We start from the raw sequence: 13,588 nt of genomic DNA, 5'->3' as shown, positions 1-13,588 counted from the left end.
TGACTCCACCCCTCTGTAGCTACTGTTCTTGGTGCTCTTCTCATGGTATGGGCATCTCCAAAATGATAGGGTCCCTTGCGGCAACTGGGCTGCACTTTCACTGATAACCTCTCATTGGCTCTCGTCATGATGCCGAGCCTCAATTTCTTCGCATGACCCCTTCAGTCCTGGGCCTTCAAATGCTACCGAAGCTGCACCTCCACCAATGGCCTCTTCTTGTCACAGTGCCAAGTCACAACTAGTCTCTATTACCCCTTCACCGCTGCAAAACTACTATCACCTTGGTGATGCTTACACATTACCAGGTCCTGCTGCCAACACAAGGGACAGCCACGGCTGGTTGTCTCTGGAACACAGCTTTTCTCTGCTGTCAAAAAAAACTTCCCATTAGATTTTACCAGTGACGCTGGTCTCCTCTTAATCACTTTAGCTAACAGCATCAATTGTCCTAGTAACAAAGAGAATTCACTTTAGTGCTTCTGCTATCTTGTTAATCACAGCTGATATTTTCAGCCCTGGCTAACCAGAACCACAGAATCTTAATTCAAAATAACAAATGGCCCTGATAGCCTTTAAACTTCCCTCTGGAACTCCCCGAGCAGCTTCCATTCTCGTAGTGCTCTCAACATTCTTACCTTCTAGGTTTTCACAGAACATCCCACCGAGCTCTTAACACTCAATGAAGATGGCTCTTCTAGCCCAAAGCTGCAGAATCTTTCCAGAACCCTCCCCCAAATCAGAGTGATGCCCCACTGTGCTGGCACCAACATGTCTTCGTGAGGGTTTCTATGGCTACGACAAAACACCGTGACAAAAAAGCCGGTGGGCGAAGAAAATGTTTATTTGGCTCACTCTCCCTCATTGCTGATCATCATTGAAGGAAGTCAGGGCAGGATCCACAGGCAGGAGTTGATACAGAGTCCATGAAGATGTGTTGCTTATTGGCTTGCTTCTCCTGGCTTGCTCAGCCTGCTTTCTTATAGAACCCAGGACCACTAGCCTAGGGATGGTATCACCCATCATGGGCTGTGTCCTCCCCCATTGGTCACTAATTGAGAAAATGCCTTGGAGCTGGATCTCATGGAGGCATTTCCTCAACTGTGGTTCCTTCTTTTCTGATGATTCTAGTTTATGTCAAGTTGACCCAAAAAGCCACACAGTACAAGCCCTATATGTGGTTCTTTGTGCTTGAATTTAACTAGGCCTGCCCCTACAGTGAAGTCTTGGTTTTTTCCCTTTGGGCCATGAGTTTGGAATGTACAGAGCAAGCCTAAGGCTTAAAGGCATTTCTTAATAGAATAGGGACAGGTGAATACTAGGTTTGAGAAAAGGGAGCTAAGAGAATGTTGTCCTACAATGCAATGGCATCCCTAGATCAAAGAGGTCAATTTAGAGCTCAATACAAATGTTAATGATTTTGTTTTACTTGTTTTTTGTTGTTTTTGTTTATATTTTACTTGCTTCTTTTTTTTCCTTCCTTCCCTTTTTCTTTCTTTCTCTCCTTCCCTTCCTCCTTTCTTCCTCCCCCCTTCCTTCCTTCTTGTTTGATGGGAACATCCAGCTCACTCACTGAGCTACTGCTTGAACCAGAAAGCCCCATTCCTGTCTGTCAAAACCCCACTGACTCAGAGAATCTCTGAACAAAGGGAAGGCAACAAAAACCCCAGTTCTACATTCTTTCAGGGATAAGGCAGCTCCTCCCCTGAAGTTGCCAGCTGCCCCCACTAAAGAATTCAGTTTTTGACCATACTTGGGCATAAACCCAGCTTGTGGCAGACACACATCACCCATGCCTACAACCTATAGAACCTCCCTGCTTTAGTTCTGGAATGTGACTTCTGCCTCAATCTCCTGCCTCAGGCTGGAGAACTCACCCAAGAGTTGCTCTGCTCAAATAACCATGTTCTTTTACTTTTTAATTAGGCTTGATCTGGATTACTGTGTCAGTGGGGAAACCTATTTATGGGGTACAGAAAATCTATTATTTTCTTTTTATTTATTTCGGTTTTTCTAGACAGGATTTCTTTTGTGTATTATTGGCTGCCCCTACAACTAGTTCTCTGGAACAGGCTAGCTTCCAATTTATTGATTATCTTGCTTTTGTCTCAGGAGTCAAGGATTAAAAGCAGCTACCACCATGCCTGGCATCTGAAATTGGTTTTAAGTCAGAGTCTCACCATATAGCCACAAGTGGCTTTCAATTCACAGTTCACCTTTCTTGTAAGTGCAGAAATTGTGGGCCTGCACCTGCACTTTCCTACAATGTTTTGACATTATAGGCTGGTGCGTGGTATGGTTACAGTTGGCCAATCAGGGGTCATACTACTAAAAGGAACAAACTTTCCAACCAAGAGCATGAATGGTCATAGTGCGCTTCCCCTGCAGACGTTTCTTTCTTTTTTTAAGCCTTGTTTAGTAAATAGTCACCCCAGGACCTCTTCTGGGTGACACCTAGACACATCACAAGGACAAAATGGCGAATGTGCCTTGAGCTGCTAGGAACCAGGGGGCCAGTTTGGGAGACTAGTTGAAGTTTGTAATGGTCTATGAAGTCCCTGGAAGTTGGCCCGTGGCCCAGCAATGCCTTTGCCCATGTACACTTATCCTGCAACCTGTAGTTCCAACATCCCCCACACAACATGGGTCCTGTGGCAGCTTGGCCCTCAGATACCAACAGGGGCCCAGGTCACAGGGCCATGCGCAGTATCCAACAGTGACAGGAGCCATGGTTGTCAGCACATGCCCCCTTGGCTGTTCCAGGGCCCGTCACCAAGACCTGGGCCTTATTCACAGCCAATGTCCAGACATCAGCAGGTCATTCATGTCAGCCCCTTCCTCAACACTCACCTCTCCAGATGCACCTCTTTCCCCAGCCCACCATCTACTCTGACTCTCCTTCTCTTTCACTTCCCCACCATACCCTCTCTCACAATGATACCCAAACACCCTACCCTAAGGTTCTAGGCAGGGTCTCAAGTGGTGCTTGATTGAGTCCTGACTGCCCAAGCCACTAAGCATGGTTGCAGAGCTATTGCTTTTCCTCTCTCCCATGCCCAGGCCTAGAAACCTCAGTCAGCACTTGGTAAAATGCCCGACCAGAGGCAGCGGCCAGCTTCCCAGGTGATGTGTTCTGTCTAGACCAAGAAGTTTAGGGGGAGCCATCTTTGTCCTTCATCAACTCAAGTCTTGTCAGGGACCATGAGAAGCAGGTGGCAACTAGTGTTCAGATGTCAACCCACCAGAGACATGGTTACTGATGGAGGATTAATCCTGTCCAGACAAAATACTGAACCATCTTTCCATCCCTTATTCACACAGTCCATATAACAGAAGCAAAGAGTAAAATTGACAAATATCTTATTCAGGAGTCTAATAAATTTGGTCTCTAAACATGACCATCAAAGACGGTCTTCATATGAAAATGTTTTGATTAATCTTAGTCATTATTTGAGAGACTGTCCTTCTAGCTAAGTAATTTCCCTCCTGGGGATTTCCAAAATGCCCCCATGAAAATGATAATCACAGCTTGACTTGTTGATCACTTAATCTCCACATGGGGGGACGGAGGAAGGCATGAAATTCTCAACCATTATGAGTCATCCCAGAGAGGAATGTTTGCTGAGAAAGTCTGTTTCCCAAGATAACCTGTTTCCCTTGGACAAATAATTTCAGTAAGGAAGATGATCCAACTTCCTCATTCCCATGCCCCTCCTATAAAGGTTCAGGTGACTTTCTCCCACTGCACAGCTTCCCTACACAGCAGGAATTTAGGTGCCACTTGTTATATGTCCTAATGACCAGTGTCCTCTGTTTGAGGTCAAACTCTGGCCTCTTTCCAGCCTTCTATCTCCTGCACCCTAAAATCTAGCAAGTTGAAAACAGTATTTTTTGGGCTCCAAAGAAGTCCATCCTGTAAAATGATTAATTCCTGATTCAGTACTCCTTCAAGCAATTTCCACTACTTGGAGAAACCTAGAGCAAAACAAACAACAATGCAATCCCAAGATAAAGCACAAGCCCGAGAGAGCTTTTCAAAAAGTCCTATTTTTTTGCCTCAGAAATGGTTAGTGCAAAAGAAAATTCTAATTTAAAGTTTGCCAAGTGCTTTTGGTTGCAAGAGGTCATGGGAATACACAGTAATGACAACTAGTGTTTAACAAGCTGACCGACCTGAAGAGCCCCACTTGGCAAAGCTGTAGGGTTGATTGTGAATGATTGGTTGCTTTCTGTCAATAACTTTCTCGTGTACCACTACTATACCTCCTTAATAAGAACAGTTGTGGGGTTCTTTCCACAGTCCTTTGATGGTATGTTTTACACTTTAGGGCACACGTATAGCTGTGAATGGTCAGGAGGATGATTTCTGCTTAATCTATTTAATTTTGATGGATAGAAAAAATAGTAGGATATTTTACATTACTCAGACTGACAGAGGATTCTCAGTCACAAAGACAGTCTTTTACACAAACAGCTAAGTTTGGACTTTAAAGTAGATTCAAAGAAGGCTGGTTGCCCTTAGAGATGAATATTTGGTTGCTCCTAGAGACAAATACATGAGGTCATTTTCCCAGCTGTTTTGCTGATTAAAGGTCAGGATAGAAGCAACTTTATTAGACATAACTGTCTCAGTAATTGATTTTCTGCACATAGTCCCAGTCTCGGGCTCACACTTCAGCCAATTGTTTACCATCCGGGAATCCTCACCAACTTAGAGCTACATGCATGGGTCAATGCACCATCACTAGCCTAAGAGAAATTATATGACTTATTTTGTATTGGGAGAATGGCCGGGCCCTGAAAATGTAAGTTATCACTGTCCTGAGTCTGGCTGTGAAAGGAGCAGCAGTGGTCAGGAGAGAGATGGCTGCGTGGAGCTCTGTGAGAGCTGCTGCAGAAGTGAGCCAAGTGTGTTTATGTGCTGACCTCATGAGAGATGAAGAAGCAGAAGTGTGAGGGAGAGCGGGGAGTGGGAATAGTGAAGTATGTGTGTGAGAGAGCTATGGAAAGAACCGCTGCTACATAAGAAACCATGTGAAGAGCTGTGTGAGAGAGTATGAAGGAACTGTGCGAAGCGCTGTACGGTGAGAGAGCCGTGTAAATGAGCTATGTAAATGAGGTGTACAGCCGTGTAAATGAGCTATGCAAATGAGGTGTACAGCCGTGTAAATGAGCTATGCAAATGAGGTGTACAGCCGTGTAAATGAGCTATGTAAATGAGGTGTACAGCCATGTAAATGAGCTATGTAAATGAGGTGTACAGCTGTGTAAATGAGCTATGTAAATGAGGTGTACAGCCGTGTAAATGAGCTATGTAAATGAGGTGTACAGCTATGGCTGGGTGGAGATTTGTCTATGTGTGAAGACAAGGAAGAGGAAGCTGACAGAAAAGAGATGTAACAGAAATGTATGTAATAGACAGATGTGTAGCCATGTGAAAATAGATATGTATGGCCGTGTAGGAGAGATGTATATATGTAGAGAGACGTATATCAGTATATGGAGATATGCAGCTGTGTGCGGACAGAATGAGTCAGAGAGCATGTTAAGACTCATTAAATGAGGCCGGGAGGTGGTGGCACACGCCTTTAATCCCAGCACTTGGTAGGCAGAGGCAGGCGGATCTCTGTGAGTTCGAGACCAGCCTGGTCTACAAGAGCTAGTTCCAGGACAGACTCCAATACCACAGAGAAACCCTGTCTCGAAAAACCAAAAAAAAAAAAAAAAAAAAAAAAGACTCATTAAAAGAGAAAGTTACCATCTGAAAGCGTGGTCCCTTATTTTTCCCCTTAGAAAAAGTCTAGCTCTCCAATAGATAGGAACTTATTTCTAAAGACCCTAAGATAAGAATATTCCTAATCCCTCACTACTCTGAGGCATTTTTTTTTTTTTGTTACCCTGAGCTGGCCTCCCCTGATCTGTTAAAAATTCTCTCCTTCTGTGATGAGGAATTTTGGCCCACTCTCACAAAGGGAACAATCCAATGCTCTCATATCATCATTTTAAAAACGTCATCATGTTTTAATTAAACACACACACACATACAATGAGGAGTTTTTTTCTTGGGGAATATAGCCAATGCCAAAGCTTCGGACACCCTCCACAATCTTCCACACCAGTCTGGACTCAGTCCCACCAACGTGGTAGCTCTCCAGGTTCTGAAGAGGTGCAAGTTCCACGTGCCTTTCCACCACAGCAAGAACGTGGCCTGGGGCAGAGCTGTTTGCCAGGACAGTACAGGGTGGGGGACCTTGTGCAGCACAGCTCTGGCTCTGTGCACAATGACGGTGCTCTGGAAAGGAGAAAAGCAACACACTACCCTCTAGGGTAGTCCTGTTGACACAGTGCCAGGGGAACGGCAAAGCGCAGAGGCACAGTCTCTGCTATGTCCCAGACAACAACTTAAAATTCCAGGAGCTCTGGATACACTCACTCTTTTTTGCCTCTAGTGGATCAAGGTGTCCTGTGGGACTAAAATCAGCAGACATGAAGTTGGATGGGACCAACACAATACATCTCTCAGCTTCTACACTGGGTTCAAACCCAGCTGCAGTGGTGAAGCTTTCTGAATACCCATGCACCTCGGTGGACATTTGATGAAAGAAAGTAAAAGAATCCCTGATTGATGAAAAAGACACATGGCTTGGATATTCCTGACTGGAGATCCTGAGGCCAAAATCAATGCAGTTGGGGTAGAAAGAATTCTGAGTTCTCTCCAGATGCAGGAATGAGGAGGAGGGTCTGCTATGCAAACACAATAATCTGGAATGGGACCTTTTCACACCTTATACTTAAACCTATCCATCTCTCTGTTTGGCTGTGTGTTTTGGTTTTTTGAATGAGAGTCTCTCTATTATGGAGCTGGACTAGCCTAAAACACACAATGTAGTCTAGGCTAGCTTGGTGTTCAAATCACCTACCTCTACCTCCAAAGCACCGGGATAAAAGGCTTCATTTACCATGTCCTACTCAACCATTTTATAAAAAGAAAATTAGAATACCAACAAGAGAATACAATTACTAAATGCACAGAAAAATGAAATTATATGGCAGCAATACTCAATAAATTATTCAAGAGTTATAAAGTGGATAGTAGATGTTAAGCAAAGTATAGCCAGACTACAATCCGCAGCTCCAGAGAGGCTAGGTAACAAGGAGGACCAAAGAGGAATGCACGGATCACCCTGGGAAGGGAAATTAGATGAGATCTCCTGGGTAAACTGGGGGCGAGGTGGGGCAGTAAAGGGGAGAGGATGGAGGATGAGAACATGATGGAAGGATGGTTGAGATCTGGGGAAAGAGTGGGAGAGCAACGAAAGAGATATGTTTATAGAGAGAGCCATAATGGGGTTAGGGAGAAACTGGTACTAGGGAAATTCCCAGGAATCCATAAGGATGACCCCAGCAATAGTTGAGAGAGTGCCTGAACTGGTCTCTCCCTGTGATCAGATTGGTTAATATCTAAAGAGTCATCACAGAACCTTCATCTAGTAATTGAGGGAACCAGGTGCAGAGATCCACAACCAACTACCAGGCCAAGGAGGGAATATATGAGCAAGGGAGGTCAAGATCATGAAGATCTGCAGAGACAACAGAACCAACCTTATGGAAACTCACGAACCCTAGATTGACAGCTGTGGAGCCTACATGGGACCAAACTAAGCCCTCTGCATGTGGGAGACAGTTGTGTAGCTTGCTGTGAGGGTCCCCCAGGAGTGGGGCCAGGATCTATCCCTGGTACATGATCTATCTAGCTTGTTGGAGCCCATTCCCTATTGTGGAAGGCCATGCTCAGCCTTAATGCAGGGGGAAAGTTTTGGGTCTGCCCAACTTAATGTGCCAGACTCTGTTGACTCACCGTGGGAGGCCTTACCCTTTGGGAGAAGTGAATGGAGGTTGGGATGGGGGGGGGGTCGACAAGGGGCGAGTAGGAAGAGGGATGGGAGGGAGAACTGTGGTTAGAATGTAAAATGAAATTAATAAAAATAAAAAGATAAATGTCCAGACACTTTCTAGATGTACTTGGAACCAAAATAAAAGAAAGAAATTCTTCTCTCACACCATAGAGATGAAGAAATTTTTGGCCCCCAAATAGGAGTGATGTCTACATATACAAGAAAAACTCATTCACAAGCCTCAAGATGGAACTGACAAAGAGGTCCTTACCTAGTGATGAGGTAGAGACACCTAAGAATTTAACTCTGGTAGCTCGCCATGCCTGTTATTGCTTCTGCTGTAAATAAAGTTATTTCAACACCTTTATATTCACCAGAGGGACAATATTATCTACACATGCATTAAGGTACAATAAGTGAGGTGACCTGAGTCTGCAGGGCAGTCGAATCTTCCAGGCTCTGGTGTGTCTTTATCTCCTGTATCTTTCCTGTATATCTACACAATCTTGTGTAGACTTGTACGTACACAAGAGGGAGCTATGGAGCAGCCTGAAATGCAAGCCGTATCTCAACAGTGAAAGGGGGCAGAAAAGGGGGAAAGGTGCTCAAGGGAAGATGTCATGGGCCATTAACTTAGCATCAGTCTCCAAGATCTAACTGGGTGGATATGAGAGTGCTCCCTTGGGTCAATAAAACTCCTGTGCGTCAAAACTCCCCTCTCTCAGCTGCCACTGCCTTTTATATGTTGATCCCGAGGACCTCCTGCAGCTTCTAACTTTTGTCTGTCTCAATTCCCCTGTGGTTCTACAAAAACTTATGGGGCTGCAGAAGGATTATGAAAAACTATTTCCTTACTTATGGCTAAAATAGTATAGAACTACAAGAAACTGTCAAAATAAATAAAAGCATCAGTAAAAACTGAAAAAGAAAACTCCAAATCTTTGCTTGAAGAATACTGAGAAGTACGAACTACAAGATTTCCATGAATGTAGTTGATGATGAGACGGTGACTGTGCAAAGGTTAAAAGCACTTACTGCTCTTCCAAAGTACTGCAGCTTGAATCCTAGTACTGAGCTTGCTCACCTCACAACTGCTTCTAATTCGAGTTCCTGGGGATCCTACACCCTTTTCTGACTCCAGGTTATTACATGCATGGGCACACAAACACAACAGACTGACAGAAACTATAAACTCTGGGGGAAAAAAAGTCTACGTAAATGATAACTAGAAAATGCTTAGTCACATAAATCTAATTACCAAGAAGGCTTTTCTACCATATGTATATGTATATATACATATATACGTGTGTACACACATATACATACATACATATATACATACATATATATACACATATACACATATATACATATATATATATATATATATATATAGCAACTGTTCAATATGACAACTCTTACAAGTTAAATTACTAGGGCAGAAAAAGGATTTTTCACAATGCTTACATGCATAAGTTTTCATTCTTGAGTGAATTCTTTCATGGCTGGAATGATCATAAAGTTGACGGAACAGTTTCCTCATGCACATTACATGGAAACACTTTCTCTCCGGTGTGAATTCTTTCATGAGTAATATGGTAAGAGGGACTGGTGAAGGATTTTCCACAGGTTTTACATGCATAGAGCTTCTCTCCAGTGTGAATTCTTTCATGAGAGTTGCACCAACTGAATTTGGCAAATGTTCTCTACAGTGCTTACATGTTTAAGGTTTCTCTCCAGCGTGAGCCCTTTCATGCTTGTTACGATAGCCAGAACTGGTGAAGGCTTTTCCACAATGCTTACACGTGTAAGGCTTCTCTCCAGTGTGAATTTTTTCATGACTGTTACGAGAACTCAAAATGGCAAAGGTTTTGCCACAATGCTTACATGCATAAGGTTTCTCTCCAGTGTGACCCCTTTCATGAGCACTACACCAAATAGAACTGATAAAGGCTTTTCCACAATGCTTACACACATAAGGCTTCTCTCCAGTATGAAGTTTTTCATGAGTGTTACGAGAACTCAAAATGGCAAAGGTCTTGCCACAGTGCTTACATGCATAAGGCTGCTCTCCAGTGTGAATTCTTTCATGAATGTTACGATAACTGGCTTGGGAGAAGGCTTTTCCACAGTGCTTACATGCGTAAGGCTTCTCTCCAGTGTGACTTCTTTCATGAGTGATAAGAGAACCCAAAATGACAAATGTTTTGCCACAGTACTTACACTCATAAGGTTTCTCTCCAGTGTGAATTCTTTCATGAACGTTCCGATAACTGCAATTGTTGAAAGCTTTTCCACAGTGTTTACATGTGTAAGGCTTCTCCCCAGTGTGATTTCTTTCATGAGTGATACACCCAGTCAAACTGGCAAAGGTTTTGTCACAATGCTTACATGCGTAAGGTTTCTCTCCAGTGTGAATTCTTTCATGAATGCTACAAGAAGTGGGACTAATGAAGCTTTTTCCACAAAGTTTACATGCATAAATCTTCTCTCCAGTGTGAATTTTCTCATGACAGTTACGAGACCTCAAAATGGCAAAGGTTTTGCCACAGTGCTTACATGAGTAAGGTTTCTCTCCAGTGTGAATTCTTTCATGAATGCTACAATAACTGGAACTTCTGAAGGCTTTTCCACAGTGCTTACACATGTAAGGCTTCTCTCCGTTGTGACCCCTCTCATGAGTGTTGCACCAGCTAGAACTGGTGAAGGCTTTTCCACACTGCTTACATGCATAAGGCTTCTCTCCAGTGTGAGTTACTTTATGTTTCTTAAAACACGAAGCATACTTAAATGTTTTCCCACATTGTTTACAAGTGTATTTTTTCTCTCCAATATGACTTTTTTCAGGGGTGATAAGGTCACTGGAATCAATGAAAGCTTCTTCACTGTGGTTATGAGCAAACGATTTCACTTCTGTATGGATTTCATCATCCTCTGCATTGTATGTGTATCTCCTTAGTATTTTCCCATTGAGTTTATCTCCACATTGTGTTCTCTTGTGAGGCTGATTAGAAGGGAGATTCCTAAAGGCTTCCTTACATTGTTGATTCTTATAAGATTTCTCTCTGGGAAAAGTTCCAAGTACCTGGAGTGATTCAGAATGACTGGTATTTTCCCAATGTTTCTGATGTATAAAGGACTCCTTATAGTGAGATTGTTCCCCTTTAGCTTGGTTTCTGAGATATACAGGTGAGAATGAATGACCAATGGTGCTTCTTACATGCAAATGGCTTTCATATCCTGTTATTGCAGGAGGCATGTCTTCATTAATCATATTCTTTAGAATTGGCTGAAGGTTGTCATCACACTGAATATTATATTCATATCCATAATCTTTCTCAACCAACTGAGTTCTGCAAGAAATGAGAAGACGATTACTATAAAAAAAAAGGGAAACATTGAAGGCTAGTTCATGTGGTCTGCTACAACTTTACTATTAGAGAGGCTGGAGCATAATGCCTCCAATGTTGAAGACAGAGTAAGCACTTGTGAAACCCATCATCTGTAAAGAAACAGAGTGTTGACTATGAAGGTAGCAGGATGGTGGTGGTGGTGGTGCACACCTTTAGTCAAGCACTAAAGAGGCAGAGGTGGACAGAATTCTGTGAGTTCAGTACCAGCCTGATCTACAGAGCTAATTCGAGGACTGCTAGGGCTAAAAAAGAGGAACCCTGTCTCAAAAAACCAAAACCAAACAAACACATGCAGGAGCTGTATCATAATTTTGGAGGTTAAGAGCAATTCTTGCTCTTCCAATAGACCAGGGTTTTATGACCAGCATTTATGTGGAGAACTCACAAATTCCTGTTAGTCTTGAGTTGAAGGATCTATTGGAGTCTTCTGGCCGCCACAAATCTTTTACCATAAGAGGTGTACAACGTATACATATGCATACACATAACATAATTAATGGACATAAATGGAGTAAACATCCAGTCACGGGTCTTAGCATTAAGAGAAAATTATGGCAATCACATAAAGTCGTGGAACACTGTGGCATTTGGCATTCTACATCCTCAACCTGTGTTGGTTAGTTTGTAATCAACCAGAAGCATCTAGGGTCATCAGAGAATAGGGACCCTTCGTTGAGAAAATGACTCAAAAACACTGGGCAGTAAACAGGTCTTCGGGAGCATTTTCTCAGACCTGATTCATGAAGGAAGGCTTAGACAATAGTGGGATGTGTGCCCCCTACTGCACAGGTGGGTATGAGTTTTATAAGAAAGATACCTCAGGAATCCATGAGGAGCAAGCTAGTAAGTAACATTCCCCCATAGTCTCTAGTTCCATTCCAGTCTCCAGGTTCCTGCCTACTCTGAGCCCCTGTCCTGCCTTTTTTTGTTGTACTGTAACATGGAAGTGTAAGTCAAAATAAACCCCATTGCTTCCAAAGATGACTTTGGTCATGGTGATTATCACAGGAACAAAGAGGACTCCCAAACAGAAGTTGGTTAACAGGTTCATGGGGTATTCATTTACTAGAGCTGACCACATGGCTTTTAGGTCTGTGAAAATGTCTGGAACCTTAGGTTAGATGACTTTAGTCATTGAGTCTGAGGATAAAGAGCTGTCCCAGGAGCTCAGAGGCCAGGAATGCTGACAGTAACGATGGAAGTCTGACTTCTATGGTTTTAGGGATGATGGAAGGTACCTCAAAGGCTCTACTGGGGCAGTTCCTGTGATATCTCATAAGAACCTGTGTTTTCCAATATTATAGTGTAATTTATATTGTGAGATTAAGACTATTTAGGAAGAAACAAGTCATGAACGGTTCTAGATTAATAGTGTGGGGTGTGTGTAATGTTGACAAGAGGTGAAGGGATCTAGTTAGTTTCCATCAACTTGACAGAAGCGAGTACACACATCTGAGAAGGGGAAACACCAAAGGAGAAAGTGGCTTTACCAGACTGACAGATATGTCTGTGGAGACATCTCCTGATTACTATGGGTGTTGTCTCCTAGAAAGGTGGGCTGGGGTTGAAGGGAGGTGGCTGAATAAGGGATGGGCCCACAGTACACAGCATCTCTCCATCACCTCTGCTTCAGTTCCTCTCTGCTTCCCTTTATTATGGAACTGTGACAAGGAAGGGTAAGTAAACATGAGCTCCACCTCAGAGTTGCTTTCTCTCACAACAAAACAAAGGGAACAAACAGCCCTTTCTATTCAAAGCCTCAAAAAAGTATACAGAATGATTCGAAATAAGCTTAAATATGACAGGAAGATTTTGTGTAGCAAACTCTTGGAAAAGCTCTTTCAGATTAATGTTCTATCACATGTTAGTGATATTCACAGATTATAGATGATACAGATTACACAATCAGGGAATAAGATAATCCAATGCTCTGCTATAGAAATTTGGGGTTAGATTCAATATGCAATTGGATAGATATAGATCATTTAGTAGGTCCTCGGTCATCTTCTTACTCGTAAATGTTAGATATAAATTGCTTCCTATTGAATATAATTTACCTCAGACTTCTGCAGAGATCTTTGTAGTTCTCTTCAATGTTTTGTTCTAGTCCTTTTTCTAAAATTAAACCCAAAGAATTCATTATAACATCTTCAGTATTAAAAAAAAAATTACAATCCCACTCTTAAGACACGGGCATGCTCGCTAAATTCACCACATGTTCAATTCAAGGATCCAAATCACAACACTACACACACAAACTGGGAAAAGTTGCTCTCTGACTGA

General features: G+C 42.7%; 1 protein-coding gene across 1 annotated transcript in view; it reads right to left on the bottom strand.

The window, feature by feature from the left end:
- Positions 1-13,588, bottom strand: part of LOC130874262 (zinc finger protein ZFP2-like) — a 42,241-nt gene that overhangs the window by 18,620 nt on the left and 10,033 nt on the right. Inside the window, exons 5-6 of the mRNA XM_057769307.1 lie at positions 13,363-13,420; positions 9,360-11,245 (exon numbers count right to left, since the gene is read on the bottom strand). Of these exons, the coding sequence (XP_057625290.1) occupies positions 9,616-11,245; positions 13,363-13,420 (1,688 nt within the window). The 3' untranslated portion in view covers positions 9,360-9,615. The remainder of the gene's footprint in view (positions 1-9,359; positions 11,246-13,362; positions 13,421-13,588) is intronic.

The sequence above is a fragment of the Chionomys nivalis genome, chromosome 1 (assembly GCF_950005125.1).
Source record: "Chionomys nivalis chromosome 1, mChiNiv1.1, whole genome shotgun sequence".
NCBI classification, from domain to species: Eukaryota; Metazoa; Chordata; class Mammalia; order Rodentia; family Cricetidae; genus Chionomys; species Chionomys nivalis.
This window is presented reverse-complemented; position numbering and strand designations above follow the sequence as displayed.